General features: G+C 46.4%; 1 protein-coding gene across 1 annotated transcript; it reads right to left on the bottom strand.

Annotated features, from left to right (window-relative positions):
• Nucleotides 1-7,185: 7,185 nt before the first annotated feature.
• Nucleotides 7,186-20,956, bottom strand: ZNF543 (zinc finger protein 543). The gene is given in 4 exon segments (NM_001270907.1): nt 7,186-10,224; nt 13,275-13,370; nt 16,737-16,863; nt 20,590-20,956. Coding segments are annotated over 4 exon segments (1,788 nt in total). The 5' UTR covers nt 20,608-20,956; the 3' UTR covers nt 7,186-8,677.
• Nucleotides 20,957-21,017: the final 61 nt, after the last annotated feature.

Here is a 21,017-nt window from a genome sequence, read left to right as displayed (position 1 = left end):
AAAGTACTTAACACCGGGCCTGGCACATAGCGCTTAGATACATACAGGCTATTAGCAGTCTTCTTCAACACAAGGTTCTCACATTGCTTCAGGAAGACAAATCAAAGATCCACCTTTTCAGGATCAGTGGCGATTTTGAAAAAACAAACAAAGCAACCAAAAACAAAGTACAATCATTCCCTTGCTCATCAAGTAGCATCATAGGTAATGGTTATAATTTTTTTTTTTTTTTTAGTTTTGCTCTTTTTGCCCAGGCTGGAGTGCAATGGCACGATCTTGGCTCATGGCAACCTTCGCCTCCCAGGTTCAGTTGATTCTCCTGCCTCAGCCTCCTGACTAGCTGGGATTACAGGCATGTGCCACCACGCCCAGCTAATTTTGTATTTTTAGTAGAGATAGGGTTTCTCCATGTTGGTCAGGCTGGTCTCGAACTCCTAACCTCAGGTGATCTGATCGCCTCAGCCTCCCAAAGTGCTGGGATTACAGGTGTGAGCCACCATGGCCAGGCTGGTAACGGCTAAAATTTTTGCACAAAAGCACATCTATAGACTCATTTAATTGAAAAAAAAAATCACATGCAGGAGAGTTTCATAAACTACAGGTCGGTCTATTGTCCAAAAGACACATTCTTATAGGCCATATGATTCAAAACACAGACCTATCAAGACTAATTGCTCTTCATAGTTTTTAACTCCACTGTCCACTTAAGTATCACTGTAGTTAAAATTTTATAACCTGGTTTATGAGATGACAGAAATAATTCATATCTTATTTATAGGAAAATATATATACACGTAATTTTTATATACACACATACATAACTGCATATATGTATAATATAAGTTATCTGTCTCCACTCCAAGCCAATACAAATTTAGGTGTCAGGGACACAATGGAATAACATGCTGAAGGAGTTACAGGTACAACTGCCAACGGCTTTCTATGCATAACAAATGCACTGACTAAGAAAAACCGTGAAATAAGACGATTTGAATCCCAAAATGAGAAGTTTAATGGAAAAAAATCACTGGCATAAAATAACACTTTTAAGACCCTTCTTAAGGTTGAAGGAAAGTGACCCCAGGTGACGGGACTGTGATGATACACGCAATGAGGATCTGAGAGAGGGGGTGCATCTGTGGATCAGCAAGACCACTCATTATCATTATAAAATATTAATATTTACTTCTGGGGACGGAATGGTGGAATTGGCATGCATATCTTCAATAGTATATAAACTGATATGGGCAAACTAATTAATGTATAAATTTCTTATATTTTCTCAGGAGGGCAAAGACTAACTCTGTAATGTATTAAATAACTGTTTTAAAGCTTAAACATTAACTGAATCAGAATATATATCTTACAAATTTGAAGAAAATATAAAGAAATAAAACATTTTAAAAAATAAAGTACATGCCTGTAATCCCAGCACTTTGAGAGGCCGAGGTGGGTGGATCACGAGGTCAAGAGATTGAGACCATCCTGGTCAACATGGTGAAACCCCGTCTCTACTAAAAATACAAAAATTAGCTGGGCATGGTGGCGCGTGCCTGTAATCCCAGCTACTCAGGAGGCTGAGGCAGGAGAATTGCCTGAACCCAGGAGGCGGAGGTTGTGGTGAGCCAAGATCGCGCCATTGCACTCCAGCCTGGGTAACAAGTGAGAAACTCTGTCCCAAAAAAAAAGAAAAAAGAAAAAAAAGAAAGGAAAATGAACAGGGAAAAAGAGGAAAGTTTCATAATGATATAAAGGCCAATACACCAAGAAGATATAGTAATCATAAATGCATATGCACCAAACAAGAGAACATTCAAATACACAAAGGAAAAAGTGATAGAACTCATAGGAGAAATAAAAAAATCCCACAATTATAGTTGGGGATTTTAACATCCTTCTTTTAGCAAAATACCAGACACAAAATGAGGAAAATATAGAAAGTCTGAATAACCTCATTAATCAGCAGGATCCATAAACACAGACTATTTTACCAAACAATACCAGAATACACATCCTTTTCACAAGTACTGATGGAATACTCAACCAGCATATTGTTTATGGGCCATAAAACAAACTTCAACAGATATACATGTTTTGAGATTAAACAGAGCTTGTGCCCAGGCCAAACGTGAAACTAACAATGGCGGAATGACAACAGAAATATTTGAAACAGTTGGGGATGAAAGTGCGCACTCTGAACCCATGCGACACAGATAAATTCTTAAATGGGGTCGAGAAATAGTTGAGCTGAATGAAAATATAACTACAACATAGGAAAATGTAAGATGGAGTTCAAACAGTGCTGAGTTTTATTTATAAAACTAATTAGAATAAAGTCAGCCGGGCGTGGTGGCTCACGCCTGTAATCCCAGCACTTTGGGAGGTCGAGGCCGGCGGATAACCTGAGCTCAGGAGTTCGAGACCAGCCTGACCAACTTGGAGACATCCCGTGTCTACTAAATATAGAAAATTAGCCAAGCATGGTAGTGCATGTCTGTATAGCCACTTGGGAGGCTGTATAGCTACTTGGGTGCATACCTACTTGGGAGGCTGAGGCAGGACAGTTGCTTGAATCTGAGAGGTGGAGGTTGTAGTGAGCCGAGATCGCGCCATTGCAATCCAGCCTGGGCAACAAGACCAAACTCTGTCTCAAAAAAAATAGAAATAAAAAATAAAGTCTCTAATAATAATCTAAGCTCCCACCTCAAGAAACTGCAAACAACAATATACAACCAAAGCAAGTAGAAAAAAAGAAAACAAGACAGATCAGAATAGAAATAAAAGAAAATCACACATAGAAAATCAGTGACAGCCAGGCACGGTGGCTCACGCCTGTAATCCCAGCACTTTGGGAGACCAAGGTGGGTGGATCATGAAGTGAAGAGATGGAGACCATCCTGGCCAATATGGTGAAAACCCATCTCTACTAAAAACACAAAAATTACCTGGGCGTGGTGGCACATGCCTGTAATCGCAGCTACTCAGGAGGCTGAGGCAGGAGACTCGCAGGAACCTGGGAGGCAGAGGTTGCAGTGAGCCAAGATGGCACCAGTGCACTCCACACAATAAAATTTATGAACATCTAAGAAGATTAACAAAGATAAAGAAAAAAGACACACATAACCACTTTTAGGAGTAAAACAAGGGATATAACTACAGAACCTTCTGTCTTGAAGGGAGTAATAACACCTGAAATAACTCCACAAATTAGAAAATTTAGAGGAAATGGAACAATTCTTGAAAAAGAATCATCTGTCGAAACCCATTAAATTGAATATGTAACTCAAATCTTCCACAAGAGAAACCTTGTTTCACCAATTCAACAAAATGTCATGCGAAAAAAGTCAGGGGTGGTGGCGGCACTGGAGGAACACTTTCCCATTTATTTTGGGAGTCCAGAATTTACACCAAACACCAAAATCAGATAAAGTGAAAACAGAAAAAGTAAAACCATTGACCGACGTTGCTCATTGTAATGGCCCCCAATTCCCCTGCTTTCTGTGTCCTGACCTGGAAATGCAAGGTGCCTTGACAGCTCTGCGATCCTACCAAGTGTATGTCTTCTTCTGCAGGGTTAAATGTAAGCTAGGGATTGAAATGCCCAGGCACCAATAAACAGGTTGTTGCCTGAAATACTGAAAGATCTAACATGTTGCTAAACACGTAGAAACTGGCCCCGGATCTGAGCCATCGTACAATCTCCGTAACGCAAACTTCTCATTGCGGACACACACAAGGAGGGCTTTTGTTCCCTCCGCTGCTCAACACAAGGACACACTGCAGCACCCACCCCCAGATGAAAGGTCCTCTGAAAAACGATTTGACTAATTACCCTGGTGTTTAATGCTCCTTTCTTTGGAATCCTAACGGGTCCTATTGCAGGACTGTTTGAAACAGTCCCTTTTGGGAACTCCTGTCACCACTTTTGGGAAAATTCCAGCCACATATTTGGCCAGATGGAACACTCATGATTTCAGACACAACGTTTCTCAATAAAATACTAGGATATGGAATGTTGTGATTAAAAAAAAATCCATACTCCATGACCTGATGGGGTTTATTCCAGGAGTACAAGGCTGGCTTACATTCAAATATTAGCCAGGCATGGTGGTTCATGCCTGTAATCCCAGGACTTTGGGAGGCTGAGGTGGGCGGATCACTTGAGGTTGGAAGTTCGAGACTAGCCTGGCCATCTCTACTAAAAATACAAAAATTAGCCGGGCATGATGTTGCATGCCTGTAGTCCCAGCTACTTGGCAGTCTGAGACAAGCAAATTGCTTCAACCTGGGAGATGGAGGTTGCAGTGAGCTAAGATTGCACCACTGCACTCTAGCCTGGGCAAAAGAGTGAGACTTTGTCTCAAAAACAACAACAACAAAAGATTCTAAAATCAGTTAAAGCAATCCATCACAATAGGCTAAAGAAGAAAAATCATATGATCATTCAATTGAAGGGGGGAAAGCATTTGGCAAATTAAATGGCCATTCACAATAACAGCTCTCAGAAATTCAGAAGGGAAACTTTCTAAAGAACATGGACATAAAAGTTTACAGGTATCATATTTAATGATCAATATTGAACAATGCTTTCTCCCAAACTTCAAGAAAAAGGCAAGTATGTCCTGTTTCACTTTTATTCAGCATCACACTGGAAGTTATAGCTAGTGCAATAAACACAAGAAAAGGAAATAAAAGTGATATAGATTAGCTAGGTGACATAAGATGTTTGGGCCAGGAGCAGTGGCTCATGCCTATCATTCCAGCACTTTGGGAGGCTGAGGCAGGAGGCTCACTTGAGCTCAGGAGATGGAGACCAGTCTGGCAACATGGTAAAACCTCATCTCTACAAAATATAAAGATTAGCTGGACGGCTGGGCGCAGTGGCTCAGGCCTGTAATCCCAACACTTTGGGAAGCCAAGGCGGGTGGATCACAAAGTCGAGAGATTGAGACCATCCTGATCAACATGGTGAAACCCTGTCCCTACTAAAAAGACAAAAAATTAGCTGGGCACGGTGGCGCGTGCCTGTAATCCCAGCTACTCGGGACGCTGAGGCAGGAGAATTGCCTGAACCCGGGAGGCGGAGGTTGCGGTGAGCTGAGATGGCGCCATTGCACTCCAGCCTGGATAACAAGAGCGAAACTCCATCTCAAAAAAAAAAAAAAAAATTAGCTGGGCTTAGTGGAGTGTGCCCGTAATCCCAGCTACTCTAGAGGCTAAGGACAAAAATCGCTTTAACCTGGGAGGCAGAGATTACAGTAAGCCAAGACTGCACCACTGCACTCCAGCCTAGGTGACAGAGCAAGAGTCTCAAAAAAACCAAGTAAGAAATCTTTGATGTTTGCTAATAATATTGGTATTAATGAAGAAAATCCTAAGAAAGCTATCCAAAAAATGCTGCTAGAACTATGGACTTCAGCAAAGTCATAGTATACATATAAAAATTATAGTTTATATATTGTATTTCTCTGTAATTTCAAGTATCAAGTGCACACTGAAATTTAAAACTCAATGCACCAAATGATGGCACCCTAAAAAACTGTCTAGATTTTAAAAATCTGTATGTAATCTATAAGCTGAAAATTACAAAACCCTTATGAAATAAATCAAGGAGGATCTCAATAAGCAGAGGCACATACCATATTCATAAACTGCAAGAGTCAACAAGATGTCAATTCCCACCAAAACGATCTTTAGCTTTAAGGCCATTTGTATCAAAATCGCCACAACACATTTTGTAAATAGGGACAAACATGCGTTAGAATGTACATGCAAAGTCAAAGGAAAACATTTTTATTAAAATTAATCAATTTTATTGATTATTAACAAAATAATAAAAAGTCAATTATTATTATTTTTGAGACAGAGTCTTGTTCTGTCACCCAGGCTAGATTTCAGTGGCATCATCTCAGTTCACTGCAACCTCCACCTCCTGGCTTCAAACAATTCCCTCAGCCTCCTGAGTAGCTGAGATTACAGGTGCCTGCCCCTCAACCCGGCTAGTTCTTGTATTTTTTAATAGAAATGGGGTTTCAACATTTTGACCAGGCTGGTCTTGAACTCGTGACCTCAGGTGTTTTGCCTGCCTCGGCCTCCCAGTGTTGGAATTACAGGCGTGAGCCACTGCGCCCGGCCCCAAAACAATTTTTAAAAGGAACATAGAGTGAGGAATAATTTTACTCTATTTTAAAATTTAGTGGACAGCAACAGTAATCGAAATAGAGTGGTACTGGCATAAGTTTAGGCTCAAAGATCAATGGAGTAACACTGAGAACCCACAGACCAACATGAAGATGCTTAACTAATTTTTGACCAAGGTGTAAAAGCAATTCAATAGAGGTTCATAGCCTTTTCAACAAATAGGGCTTTAAATAAATTCATGAACAACAGGCAAGGTGCGGTGGTTCGTGCCTGTAATCCCAGCACTTTGGGAGGCTGAGCCGGTGGATCACCTGAGGTCAGGAGTTCAAATCCAGCCTGACCAACATGGAGAAACCCTGTCTCTACTAAAAATACAAAATTAGCTGGGCGTGGTGGTGCATGCCTGTAATCCCAGCTACTTGTGAGGCTGAGGCAGGAAAATCGCTTGAACCTGGGAGGCGGAGGTTGCGGTGAACCAAGGTCGCGCCACTGCACTCCAGCCTGGACGTCAAGAGCAAAACTTGGACTCAAAAAAGAATTCATGGGCAGCAAAGAAAGAAACTTAACTGAAGCTCATACTGTAATACAAAATTAATGGCCGGGCGCGGTGGCTCACACCTGTAATCCCAGCACTTTGGGAGGCCAGGGCGGGTGGATCACGAGGTCAGGAAATCGAGAGCATCCTGGTCAACATGCTGAAAGTCTGTCTCTACTGAAAATACAAAAATTAGCTGGGCGTGGTGGCATGCGCCTGCAAATCCAGCTAACCAGGAGCCTGAGGCAGAAGAATAACTTGAACCAGGGAGGTGGAGGTTGCAGTGAGCCGAGATTGTGCCATTGCACTCCAGCCTGGAGACAGAGCGAGACTCGGTCTCAAACAAAACAAAACAAAACGGCTTTGCCTACAACCACAACTGAAAACTGTCCCATGCGGTCCTTTAAAAGTCCCACTTGGACACCCCTTTCTCTTGTAGGAGAGCTGGTCTCCTTTCTCATTCTTTTGCCTACTAAACCTCCATTCCTAAACCAAATAAATAAAATTTTGAGGAGTTCAAAGTGAATAGATTTTTACTCCTGTACAATATATATTTTTAATGTGAGGTATAATACTATCATGTGTCTCAAAATCTATTCTTAAAAATCTTATCAAAAAGGAATTCCAAAATGCTGTAAACGTCTGTCATTTTAATCAAGCCTAAGTCCATGGTGACAGTCGTGAGACTCAGAGGTCCCTATATAGATGCATGTCAGTTTGCCTGTTTAAATTCCAAAGTAAATTTTCACACACTCTTATTTAAAAGATTAAAAATGACATTCCTTCTGTGTTTGTTTTTTTGAGTTCATTATGATCTTTTAAATGAATTCAGCTATATACTGCATTTTGTTTGGGCCCTAATTCGACTTTTAGAAAATGGTTGAGGTGGACCTAAGTCTCAAAGGAGAGGTAAAGAAGCTGAGAAACCACAGTCATAGGAAAAAAACAAAGATTCCCAGGGTTACACGGTATACACACAATCGCACTATCAACCCCACCCCAAGAAATAGAAAGAAGTAAATTCGCATCAAGAAGTGTGTGTACTGGGTGAAAGTTTTGTTTTTAAACAAGCATCTGAAGTGGACAATAAAATGTGCCCCAACATATGTGCATCGTCATCTCCTTATAAAAGTGTGTCAGAGCTTAAGCCTCCATGTTTTTTATAAAGATGTATGCTCCTGTACCTCGAGACTGGAAAAAACGCTGCAGGACTAAGCAGGCTTTCACAAAACGTTTTCTTTTTTCTTTTTTTTTTGAGATGGAGTTTCGCTCTTGTTACCCAGGCTGGAGTGCAATGGTGTGATCTCGGTTCACCGTAACCTCCGCCTCCTGGGTTCAGGATATTCTCCTGCATCAGCCTCCTGAGTAGCTGGGATTACAGGCAGGTGCCACCATGCCCAGCTAATTTTTTGTATTTTTTTTTTAGTAGAGACGGGGTTTCACCATGTTGACCAGGATGGTCTCGATCTCTTGACCTCGTGATCCACCTGCCTCGGCCTCCCAAAGTGCTGGGATTACAGGTGTGAGCCACCGTGCCCGGCCCACAAAACGTTTTCAAACCCTTGTCTAACTTCTGACACTGGACAGCAGTGAATGCACACACAGAAAAAATAAAGGGGATTAAATCTTTCGTTTCTGAAACATTTCCCTCTCCCATATAAAATAGCAAAGGGATGATGAATTGCCGTAGGCTTGTCAGACACGTCTAAAAGAAGCTGTTTTCTTCCTCTTCCTTTGTTTAAATATCCCTGAGATAACACTTCCATGTAAACTAAGAAAGCTGTGACTGAAGGCCTTCCTAAGTGCACAGTCACCACTGGCTCTCATGGGTGAACCCTCAGATGGAGAATGAGACTCTGGGCTGGTTCAGCTTCTAACATGATTGTTTAGATGACACATGATAATTTATGACAGGTTTTCTCAAAGACAGGGTGCTTCTGAAGCTTCTCTCCAGCAGGAATGGCCAGACGGTGAGATGTTTTCATTTACCAAAGATTTTCTTCAGTGGTGATATTCAAAAAACTTTTTCCCTAATAGGAGTTTGTGGATGTTGACCGAAGTCTGTGCAGTGATGAAAGGTCTTCCCACATCTGTTACAAGGGTAGGGTTTCTCCCGGTATGAATCCTTCGATGATGTGTGAGGGACGAGCTGCGATTAAAAGCCTTTCCACAGTCACTGCACTCATACGGCTTCTCTCCAGTGTGAATGATGGAGTGTCGAATGAGGTTTGCGCTCCGGCAAAAGGCTCTGCCGCACTGGATGCATTCATAGGGCTTCTCTCCAGTGTGAATCTGCTGGTGCCTCGTGAGGTGTGAGCTGCGACTGAAGGCCTTTCCACACTCCACGCACTCATAGGGCTTCTCGCCAGTGTGGATGCTGAAGTGTCGAATGAGGTCTGCCCTGTCGCTAAAGGCTTTCCCACATTCTTTGCACTCATAGGGTTTTTCTCCAGTGTGGGTCCTTTTATGCAAGACAAAAGTGGAGTAGTGTGTAAAGGCCTTTCCACACTCACTGCACACATAAGGCTTCTCCCCGGTGTGAATCCGCTGGTGCTGCTTGAGGTGTGACCTACGGTTGAAGGCCTTTCCACACTCCATGCACTTATAGGGCTTCTCCCCAGTGTGGATAATGTAGTGTTGAATGAGGTCTGCACTCTCGCAAAAGGCTTTTCCACACTCACTGCATTCAAAGGGTTTCACTCCAGTGTGACCCTGTTGGTGCCACGTGAGGTATGACCGACGGTTGAAGGCCTTGCCACATTCAGTGCACTCGTAGGGCTTCTCTCCCGTGTGGATGATGTAGTGTCGAATGAAGCCTGGCCTATCTCGAAAGGCTTTGCCACACTCTTTGCACACAAAGGGTTTTTCCCCAGTGTGGCTCCTGTTGTGCAGGACAAAAGTGGAGCGGTGGGTGAAGGCCTTTCCGCATTCACCGCACTTGTAAGGCTTCTCTCCGGTGTGAATCCGCTGGTGCCGTGTGAGGTGGGAGCTGCGGTTGAAGGCCTTCCCACACTCCATGCACTTATAGGGCTTCTCCCCAGTGTGGATGACGTGGTGCTGGAGAAGATGGGTGCTCCTGCTGAAGGTTTTTCCACACTCCGTGCATTCATAGGGCTTCACTCGGGTGTGAATCCGTTCGTGTTGAACAAGGAGGGAATTCTTTTTAAACACTTTCCCGCATTCCTCACATTTACAGGAAGTTTTCCCTTCGTGAATCAAGGGATCTGTAACTGGTCCGTGGGAATCACATTCACAGGGATCATCTTCTGCTGAAACTTGTTTTTGTGTAATCCTTGAACACAGACCGTCATCTGACCCCAAACCACCATGTTCAGAACCCATTTTCTCCAGGAGCATCTCCCTCTGGGGGCCTCTCCCTACGTTCCAGTGAACTTCCTGCATTTCCGATGTCCCATCCTGATCCCTGGCTTGCCCTAACTGGGAGTCCTCTGAAGCTCCCTGTGTCACTTGATACTGGAGTAATACTTCCTCAGACAAGGTCAGGTGAGAAAAAGGAGGCTCTGTGGTCTTGGGTTTTGTGCTATCACCTGGAAGGAATACAATATACAAAAAGGCTTATTAGAGATGGCAGGAGGGAAGAAACAAAGGCCAGGCACAGTGGCTCACACCTGTAATCCCAGCACTTTGGGAGGCCAAGGCAGACGGATTGCCTGAGGTCAGAAGTTCAGGATCAACCTGGCCAACATGGTGAAACCCCATCTCTACTAAAAAAAACTACAAAAATGAGCCAGGTGTGGTGGCGTGTGCCTGTAATCCCAGCTACTCAGGAGGCTGAGGCAGGAGAATCACTTGAACCCGGGAGACAGAGGTTGCAGTGAGCCAAGATCGTGCCACTGCATTCCAGCCTGGTCAACAGAACAAGACTCCATCTCACAAAAAAGAAAAAAAAAGAAGAAGAAAAAGAAGAAGGAAGAAGAAGAAAAGAAAGAATAAAGAAAGAAGAAGAAGAAACAAAATCAGCATTTCAGTGAGAACAAGATGAAATAGTATCCTCAGCCTCCCAGAGTGCTGGGATTACAGGCATGAGTCACCACGCTCAGCCTAGAGTAGATCTTGAAAGACAAAATTATACTTATCTCAAAAATGGTAAATATTTACATGAATGTTCTGTGAGTTACCAGGAATAATTAATAATATAAAGTTAATAAATAATATAAAGTTATCAATTCTCCCAAGACTGATCTATAAATTCAAGACAACCCTGAGAAGTAGCAACCTGAAAAGACTAGAAAAACATACAATCGACCAGGCGCGGTGGCTCACGCCTGTAATCCCAGCACTTTGGGAGGCCGAGGCAGGTGGATCACGAGGTCAAGAGATCGAGACCATCCTGGTCAACATGGTGAAACCCCATCTCTACTAAAAATACAAAAATTAGCTGGGCACGGTGGTGTGTGCCTGTAATCCCAGCTACTGGGGAGGCTGAGGCAGGAGAATTGCCTGAACCCAGGAGGCAGAGGTTGCGGTGAGCCGAGATCGCACCATTGCACTCCAGCCTGGGTAACAAGAGCAAAACTCCGTCTCAAAAAAGAAAAACATACAGTCTATTGAAAGCACTCACTTCCATTAAGTTGTCAAAAGAAGAGACAAAAAAAAAAAAAAAAAAAACCCATACAATCTGATGGAAAAAACTATAAATCTCAAACCAGGAAGGGACCCCTCATCAGACACCAGGAAGGGACCCTCATCAGACACCAGGAAGGGACCCTCATCAGACACCAGGAAGGGACCCCTCCTCAGACACCAGGAAGGGACCCTCATCAGACACCAGATCTGCCAGTACCTTGGTCTTGGTCACCCCAGCCTCTAGAACTGTGAGAAATGAATGTTTGCTATTTAAGCCACCCAGGTTATAGTATTCTTACAGCAACCCTAAAAGACTAAGACAGAATATGAGTACTTTTTATATATTACTCATAATATATAAAATTTATAATTTTTCAAAATCGGTACACCTGAGGTCCACTGGAAAAACAGTTAGAGGCCACCTGAGTATTAAACTTTAAGACAACAAAAACAATAGTTCCAACAAAATGTAATGGCACTTAGCAAGCCACGCGAATTCCAGAAGCCCACCTCATCTTTTCTGGTGTTTCTTTTTGAGATGGAGTCTCGCTCTGCCACCCAAGTTGAGAGTAGTGGCACAGTCTCAGTTCACTGCAACCTCCACCTTCCAGGTTCAAGAATCCTCCCATCTCAGCCTCCCAAGTAGCTGACACTACAGGCACACACCACCATACCTGGCTCATTTTTGTATTTTTTTAGTAGAGATGGGGTTTCGCCATGTTGGCCAGGCTGGTCTTGAACTCCTGACCTCAGGTGATACACCTGCCTCGGCCTCCCAACATGCTGGCATTTACAGGCATGACCCACCATGCCTGGCCCCCCACTTAATCTTCTAAGAAGTTGGGCCAAAAATAGAGTCTGCCATATAGGACTAGAGTGAAGATGAAGGGAAACACTACATATAAGATGTTCAGCAGAAAGCAAGGCACTGAGTAAGAGATAAACACGGGGCCGGGTGCGGTGGCTCATGCCTGTAATCCCAGCACTTTGGGAGGCCGAGGCGGGTGGGTCACAAGGTCAAGAGATCTAGACCATCCTGGTCAACATGGTGAAACCCCATCGCTACTAAAAATACAAAAAATTAGCTGGGCATGGTGGTGCGTGCCTGTAATCCCAGCTACTCAGGAGGCTGAGGCAGGAGAATTGCCTGAACCCAGGAGGCAGAGGTTGCGGTGAGCCGAGAACGTGCCATTGCACTCCAGCCTGGGTAACAAAGAGTGAAACTCCGTCTCAAAAAAAAAAAAAAGAAATAAACACGGTAGCCAGAATTTTTTATTATGGCTTACTGAACTATATACACCTTGGATCTAACTTAGAAGTACTTAAATTTAAGATGTAAGAGGCCAGGCTTGGTAGCTCAGCAATTTCGAAGGCTGAGGCAGGAGGACAGCTTGAGCCCAGGAGTCTGTGACCAGCCTCAGCAACATAACAAGACCATCTCTATAAAAAATTTTAAGGCCAGGCACAGTGGCTCAGCCTGTAATCCCAGCACTTTGGGAGGCCAGGGCGTTTGAGACCAGCCTGACCAACGTGGTAAAACCCCGTCTCTACTAAAAATACAAAAATTAGCCAGGCATGGTAGCGTGCACCTGTAATCCCAGCTACTCAGGAGGCTGAGGCAGGAGAATCACTTGAACCCAGGAGACGGAGGTTGTGGTGAGCCGAGATCGCGCCACTGCACTCCAGCCTGGGCGACAGAGTGAGACTCCATCTCAAAAAAAAAAAAATGTTTTTTTTAAACTCAGCCAGGCATGGTGCACACACCTGTAGTCTCAGCTACCGGGGAGGCTGGGATAGGAGAATCCCTTGAGCTCGGGAGGTTGAAGCTGAAATGAGTTATGATCAGACCACTGAGACCCTGTCTGGAAAAAAAGAAAGAAAGAAAAAGAGCCTCCATGGATCCCAAGTACCCAGAGAGGCCACAATAAGAAGATTCCCCATAGAATCAGAGGCAGTTCACCTTCCATGTGCAAGCTGCCATGACCGCACTTTCCCAGCTGCTGGCTCCTACCTGGATAAGAGCTTTGGGAGAGGTCTCTCTTAACCATCCATGGCTCCTGCCTGTGATCCAGCCGGTAGATCAACTCTGGTTTGGAGAGAGGACAGCCTGTGCATGGAGAACAAAAGAGGACACAGGGAGTTAAAAGAAAGAAACCTCTCAGTCTGATCTGGGACTTTAAGATAGGGAAGCCATGAAATGAAGCTATTCTCGGGCAAGCAGAGAAAATGTTAAACTGTGACCAGAAACCAACTACAAAAACACTGTCATTGGGCCCCAAAGGCGGCAAGCAATAGTGCTGGCTGTGGGGCCTTTCATCTCCATCCTACAAAAGTCTTAACTGTGTTCAGACAAATTTTCTGAAGGGATCTTATGAGTCGTCCCCACGGCAGGTAGACAAGCCCTGGTCTCCATCATCTTGTACATGGCAACCCTGACCATCTGTACTCTGAGGTAGGCAGGTGACCTATTCCAGCCACTCCAAAGAGAGAGAAAGCCTTCATTCCAGACAGCGCTAAATGGAGGAGTGCCCAGGAGGCTGCCACTCCTGCTGCCATGCAATATCCTGGGACTTCTATGAGGGAACCTGCCTGAAACCTTGCCACAAAGAGGGAGCAAAGAGGCTGGGTGTGGTGGTTCGTGCCTATAATCCCAACACTTTGGGAGTTCAAGACAAGCCTGGGCAACATAGTGAAACCCCATCTCTACTAAAAATACAAAAATTGGCCAGGCATGGTGGCTCATGCCTGCCATCCCAGCACTTTGGGAAGCCAAGATGGGCCGATCACAAGGTCAAGAGATGGAGACCATCCAGGCCAACATGGTGAAACCCCGTCTCTACTAAAAATACAAAAACTGGCCAGGCATGGTGGCTCATGCCTGCCATCCCAGCACTTTGGGAAGCCAAGACGGGCCGATCACAAGGTCAAGAGATGGAGACCATCCAGGCCAACATGGTGAAACCCCGTCTCTACTAAAAAATACAAAAATATTAGCTGGGCATGGTGGCGTGCACCTGTAGTTCCAGCTACTCAGGAGGCTGAGGCAGGAGAACTGCTTGAACCCAGGAGGCGGAGGCTGCAGTGAGCCGAGATCGTGCTACTGCACTCCAGCCTGGCACCTGGTGACAGAGTGAGACTCTGTCTCAAAACAAACAAACAAACAAACAAAAAATACAAAAATTAGGTGGGCATAGTGTCATATGCCTGTGGTCCCAGCTACTTGGGAAGCTAAGGTGGGAGGATCACTTAAGCCTGGAAGGCAGAGGTTGCAGTGAGCCAAGATCGCGCCACTGCACTCCAGCCTGGGTTACAGAGTGAGACCTGTCTCCAAAAAAGAAAAACGAAAGTGGGAGCAAAGAAAGACAACTGGCTTGACACCCATCAGCCCAGGAGCCAGCCTTATTAGGTAAGACACTAATATATTAGTAAGATAATATATTTCCACCAGGCGCGGTGGCTCACGCCTGTAATCCCAGCTCTTTGGGAGGCTGAGGCGGGCAGATCACCTGAGGTCAGGAGTTTGAGACCAGCCTGACCAATATGGTGAAACCCCATCTTTAAAAAAAAAAAAGATAATATATTTCCTCTGGGTGAAGACTGTATGAGCTGATCTGCTGATACAGTCCAAAAACTTGTCAAAATATAAGTAAAAGACACAAGTGCTCTACAGAGAAGTTAAAGGCAGTAGGGCCCACAAAAACAAAGGGTGGGATTCATGAGTCAGCGCTAAGCGAATGTTCACTCGTTTTGCTACGTGCCTGGCGCTGGGGGTGAATCGGACCTTCCTTCAGCTTTGTCAGATGAGTTCCTCCCCACCTCGGGACTTTTGCACATGCTGGCCTGCCTCCTTGGAATACCACCTGCTTCTCTACCTTGCTCCTTCTAATGAACTCGCTGATTGGGTCTCAGCTCAAATGTCACTTCTCTGAGACCGTGCTGCTGTGGCTCTTGAATCCAAGTCCTTAATCAATCTGCCACATCGCCACAGAACTTTACTCCTAACAGCAAGTCAGTCACTGATATTTATACAACGTAACCATAACCTAGGGAAGATGCCAAGCAATTTAAATGCACTGTATTTTATAAAGACTGAATTAAATTTAGGCAATAATTTAGAAAAGAAATAATATATTTGAGATACTGGGGCCCCATTCAGGAGAAAGGTAAGTTTCTTCACTGACCTAAGTCTTTTTTTACATTCTAAGCAATGACTCCAAGGGCCCTGAATGAAAAATTCTATTTTAGGGTTTCTTCACAGGATGCACATTAAGAATGTACTGTGGCCAGGCGGGGTGGCTCACAGTGTAATCCCAGCACTTTGGGAGGCCGAGGCTGGTGGATCACGAGGTCAAGAGATCGAGACCATCCTGGTCAACATGGTGAAACCCCGTCTCTACTAAAAATACAAAAAATTAGCTGGGCACGGTGGTGCGCGCCTGTAATCCCAGCTACTTGGGAGGCTGAGGCAGGAGAATTGCCTGAACCCAGGAGGCGGAGGTTGCGGTGAGCCGAGATCGCGCCATTGCACTCCAGCCTGGGTAACAAGAGCGAAACTCCGTCTCAAAAAAAAAAGAATGTACTGCAATCAGGACCACATTACAGATGGAGAAATCGAGGCTCAGGCAGATAAAGTGATTTGCCAAAATCTGGGAAATGGCAAATGGTCAAGCCAAAATGGACACCTGAGTCTAGTCATCAAAAGCCAATTTAACCATAAAACTATAGAAAGTTGTTCCAAAAAATGTTGGGTCCAAGTGTGATACTGGTAAGAATGAGGATAATGATTTAACCAGCAGTAACAACAGTGACAGCAACAGGGGTCACAACTGCTAACCTGCACCCAGCCACCTATCACAACACACCGTGCAGAACCATTTGCCCTCACACTAGCCCTGCAAAATAAATACTATATTGGCCCCCCTCCTTTTTTTTGAGAAGGAGTCTTGCACTGTCGCCCGGGCTGGAGTGCAGTGACACGATCTCGGCTCACTGCAACCTCTGTTTTCCAGGTTCAAGCGATTCTCCTGCCTCAGCCACCCCAGTAGCTGGGATTAGAGGTGCCCACCACCATGACCAGCTAATTTCTTGTATTTTTAGTAGAGAGGGGGTTTCACCATGTTGACCAGGATGGTCTTGATCTCTTGACCTCGTGATCCACCCGCCTCAGCCTCCCAAAGTGCTGGGATTACAGGTGTAAGCCACAGCACCCAGCCTGGCCCTTTTTATTCATGAGAAAAACTGAGATACAGCAGGATTCCTTAACGTGCCCAGGAATACAGGGATCATAAGCAGTGAAGACGGGAGTGGGCTCCTGGACACCAGACCCTGGCCTCTCAAGTCCTACACTCAGAGAAAATACTGAACACCCCTGTGTGGTGACAGGAGCCTCAGAACCAGTAGGCTGTGGAGGAAGAGGGGTATATGAGTAGGAGAACTCAATCTTAAGGGAGCAGGGGACCAGGAGGGGTCTTACCCAGAGACGCTAGAAGCCCACAGGTCTCCAGCATCACCTCCTGATACAAGGTTCTCTGGGTGGCATCCAACTGTCCCCACTCCTCCTGGGTGAATGTAACAGCCACATCCTCAAAGGTCACAGACACCTGGAAAATTAAGAGATAGTAGTGTTTCCCTTGGAACTGTGGAATAGAATTAGAACTTGTCACTCCAACCCTGCAAAAGATGCACAGGGACCCAGGAGTCCAATCACCAAGCATCTCCAGAGGCTCAAGATCTGTGCCAGGCACGAGGGGAATGTGGACACTGCTTTGCATGGATGACGGCAGTGAAGAGAGAGGTGCCTCCTACGCAGGAAGCCACGTGACACAGAAGTAAGGTTAGCAGAGTCCTAGGTGGACTGTGGAGCACAGGGAGTGCTGTGAGACATCGGAGGAGGAAAGAATAACAACAAAAACAGCAGCAGCAGCAGCAGGAACACGAACAGCACCTGAGTCTTACCGTCCTCCGGGTGTGCCTGCCTCGTGCCGAGAGCTTTAGGTCACGGCAAAGTGGCTAAAAGTCCCCCTCTCAGGAGTCAGACTCCTGAGGTTTAAAACCAAATTTCTGAAATCAACACACACCTGCTATGTAACCTTGGGGACCTCATTTCATTTATCTGAGCCTTGATGTCCAGGTCAATACGACAGTGTTTCCAGCTTCATCAAGAATAGTCAAAAGATTTAAAGAAAAGCTAAAAGAAACACTGGGGCAGCCGGGCGCGGTGGCTCAGGCCTGTAATCCCAGTACTTTGGGAGGCTGAGGAGGGTGGATCACGAGGTCAAGAGATCGAGACCATCCTGGTCAACAAGGTGAAACCCCGTCTCTACTAAAAATACAAAAAATTAGCTGGGCATCGTGGCGCGTGCCTGTAATCCCAGCTACTCGGGAGGCTGAGGCAGGAGAATTGCCTGAACCCAGGAGGAAGAGGTTGCAGTGAGCTGCAACCATTGCACTCCAGCCATTGCACTCCAGCCTGGGTAACAAGAGCGAAACTCTGTCTCAAGAAAAAAAAAAAAAAGAAAGAAACACTGGGGCAAAGGGCCACAGCCCCTGAGTTCACCATCATCATCTCCATGTCACACTCAGAGACGTGAGGCCCAGGCCCTCTACTAGTCTACCCAAAGTCACATGTCTTACCAGAAGAGACAGAATTTGAACCCAGGGCCCTGTGGTCTATGTTCTAATCATGCAACCTGACACTCCTTCATTAGCAAAGTTTATGTGCAGTTAATAAGGACAGGAAACACTGAAATACGTACATCCATTTGAGCCACCCTGAAAATATTTTCAGGATTTTTTTTGGGGGGGGACAGGGTCTCACTATTTTGCCCAGGCTGGATTTGAACTTATGATTCTCCTGCCTTAGCCTCCCAAGGCATGACTACAGACACATGCCACTGTGCTGGGCTTAGCTATCTGAAAATATTTTCAGGGACACGGGCAGAGCAGCACAGTCATAATCACCCACCTCACAGTGGAGTCACCTGAGGTGGTGGCACCTGCCTCAGAAGTGGCAGAGCCTGGACCTGCATCTGCTGCCTTGGACACTTCTTCTGGGACTCATCGATGCCCATTCTCACAGGAAGAATCCACAATGAGCTATCACTACCTTTCCTTGTCTGAGTCCTGCCAGCAAGTATCCCTGAGGTCAGGACCCATGAGGAGCAAGGAACAAGAGTCACAGAGGACAACACAGCAGGTTATAGCCATGAGAATATGGGCCCCTGACTGGCTACAATGCCTGTCCTGGGTAAGGAGGAAGGTACATCTAGCGAAAGACTACAAAATCTTGTGTTCCGGAATGTGTGTAAGCTGGTATAGGGAAAAACACTCAGGAAACCACTGTGGAGGCCACAAGGGTCCCCTGCGGACTCCTTAAACAACCAATATGCCATTTCTTTTAAGTCCACACAGTCCCACCAGTATGAAATGCCACGACTCCCCATGCCCAAGACCACCTGCTAGAAGGAGACCTGCTCACCTTGCAAAGGTGACTTTAGGTGTCATCCCCAGGCCTCCCTAACTACTGTGGGTAAAGAAGAGGGCAAAGGCCGGGCATGATGGCTCACGCCTGTAATCCCAGTACTTTGGGAGGCCAAGGCGGGTGGATCACGAGGTCAAGAGATCGACACCATCCTGGCCAACATGGCGAAACCCCGTCTCTACTAAAAATACAAAAAATTAGCTGGACACGGTGGCATGCACCTGCAGTCCCAGCTGCTCAGGAGACTGAGGCAGGAGAATTGCTTGAACCCAGGAGGCGGAGGTTGCAGTGAGCCGAGATTGTGCCACTGCACTCCAGCCTGGCGACAGAATGAGACTCTGTCTCAAAAGAAAAAAAAAAAGAGGGCAAAAGCACAGTCTGTGATGGAAGACATACCGGTTGTTACTTTCTGATATGGTAAGAGCTACAGTGACGTAAGGCACATAACCGAACCTATGTGAGCCTCAAACCACTCTTGTGTAAAACAGTGACGACAAGAGAATCTAATTCAAGGGCGTTCAGGATTGAATGATCTGAGGGTTAAGTAATATCTGCCAATCAGCCCACGGCAAGGACGCTGATCATCAGCTATCACCCTTTGCAATTATGTTTTCTCTTTACTCAGATAACATCCTAGACAAACTCAGATGGCAAGCTTCTTTAATATCGTCAGATTCGGGCTGGGCGCGGTGGCTCACGCCTGTCATCCCAGCACTTTGGGAGGCCGAGGCGGGTGGAGCACGAGGTCAAGAGATCGAGACCATCCTGGTCAACATGGTGAAACCCCGTCTCTACTAAAAATACAAAAAATTAGCTGGGCATGGTGGCGCGTGCCTGTAATCCCAGCTACTCAGGAGGCTGAGGCAGGAGAATTGCCTGAACCCAGGAGGCGGAGGTTGCGGTGAGCCGAGATCGCGCCATTGCACTCCAGCCTGGGTGACAAGAACGAAACTCCGTCTCAAAAAAAAAAAAAAAAATCATCAGATTCCCTATACAAAAATGCCAGACTCTGGGCAAGGGTGTAAGGCGTCACTTTAGCCGGAATTGCCAAGAAAGGTACCTCCAAACAGATGCCATCTGGACAGAGGCCAGAAGGATGTGAGACGGAGGCCCTGCGAATTTATAGGGGCAGGGTTTGAGGTAAAAAGGAAGTGCAAAGAGAAAGGCTGGAAAATGGAAGAGGACTGCACAGTCAGGTTGGTGGCTCTGAAGAGCAAAGGGCAACGAAAAACGGAGAGACAAGGTCAGGGGTGGTCGGCTGGTGGATGGGGTAGGGGCTGGCAGGCAACAGAGGCTGCATTTAGGGGATGCGTGATGAGAGCCCGTCTACCAAGGGCCGAGCACCGGTCTGAGACCAACACTGCTGCAGGGCTGCGGATAAAAGAAGTGACAAGCGACGGCCACTTCTCTTTTCTTTTTTTTTTTTTTTGAGACGGAATTTCGCTCTTGTCACCCAGGCTGGAGTGCAATGGCGCGATCTCGGCTCACCGCAACCTCCGCCTCCTGGATTCAGGCAATTCTCCTGCCTCAGCCTCCCGAGTAGCTGGGATTACAGGCACGCGCCACCATGTCCAGCTAATTTTTTTTTTTTTTTTTTTTTGCATTTTTGGTAGAGACGGGGTTTCACCATGTTGACCAGGATGGTCTCGATCTCTTGACCTCGTGATCCACCCGCCTCGGCCTCCCAAAGTGCTGGGATGACAGGCGTGAGCCACCGCGCCCGGCCCACTTCTCTTACATAAACGACGGCGACAAAGAAAAATCCCGGGGCTGTCTTGGCTCCAACTGCCCAGGAGGCCTCCAGAAGGAGCAGAGCAGCAGCGAGGCCGAAACCTCGTCCACTCACCTGCGCCAAGCCTGCCATCCTGGGACCCCGCGGCCCTGGCGGGGCCCGGCAATGTCGCGGCTCAGCCGACCCCAGCCCTTCTCTGTCCCGGGCGGGGCGACCTCGGCTGACTCTCGCACTCAGAGCCTCAGTTTCCCCAGGGAAAAATGCGCACAAAAACGGGCGCAGCGTCGGGACTAAAGAGACAGAGGGCGGCTGCGGAAGCCCAGGCCCCGGCGGGTGTCAGTGGAAGACCCCGCTCGGGCCGTTAGGTTCCAGCAAGACGCGGGAAGGGGCGTGACACACTCGTTACCCTTCCCCGCTCAGGCAGCTGGACTTGCCGACCCGGCGCTCCGGGTCCCACACGGCTTCGGGGGGGAGCCGATCCGGCTCACGGAGATGACGTCACGCGAAGAGGCGGAAGTCCCGCCCCCGCAGCCCGGCCCGCA

Source organism: Callithrix jacchus, chromosome 22 (genome assembly GCF_049354715.1).
Source record: "Callithrix jacchus isolate 240 chromosome 22, calJac240_pri, whole genome shotgun sequence".
NCBI classification, from domain to species: domain Eukaryota; kingdom Metazoa; phylum Chordata; class Mammalia; order Primates; family Cebidae; genus Callithrix; species Callithrix jacchus.
This window is presented reverse-complemented; position numbering and strand designations above follow the sequence as displayed.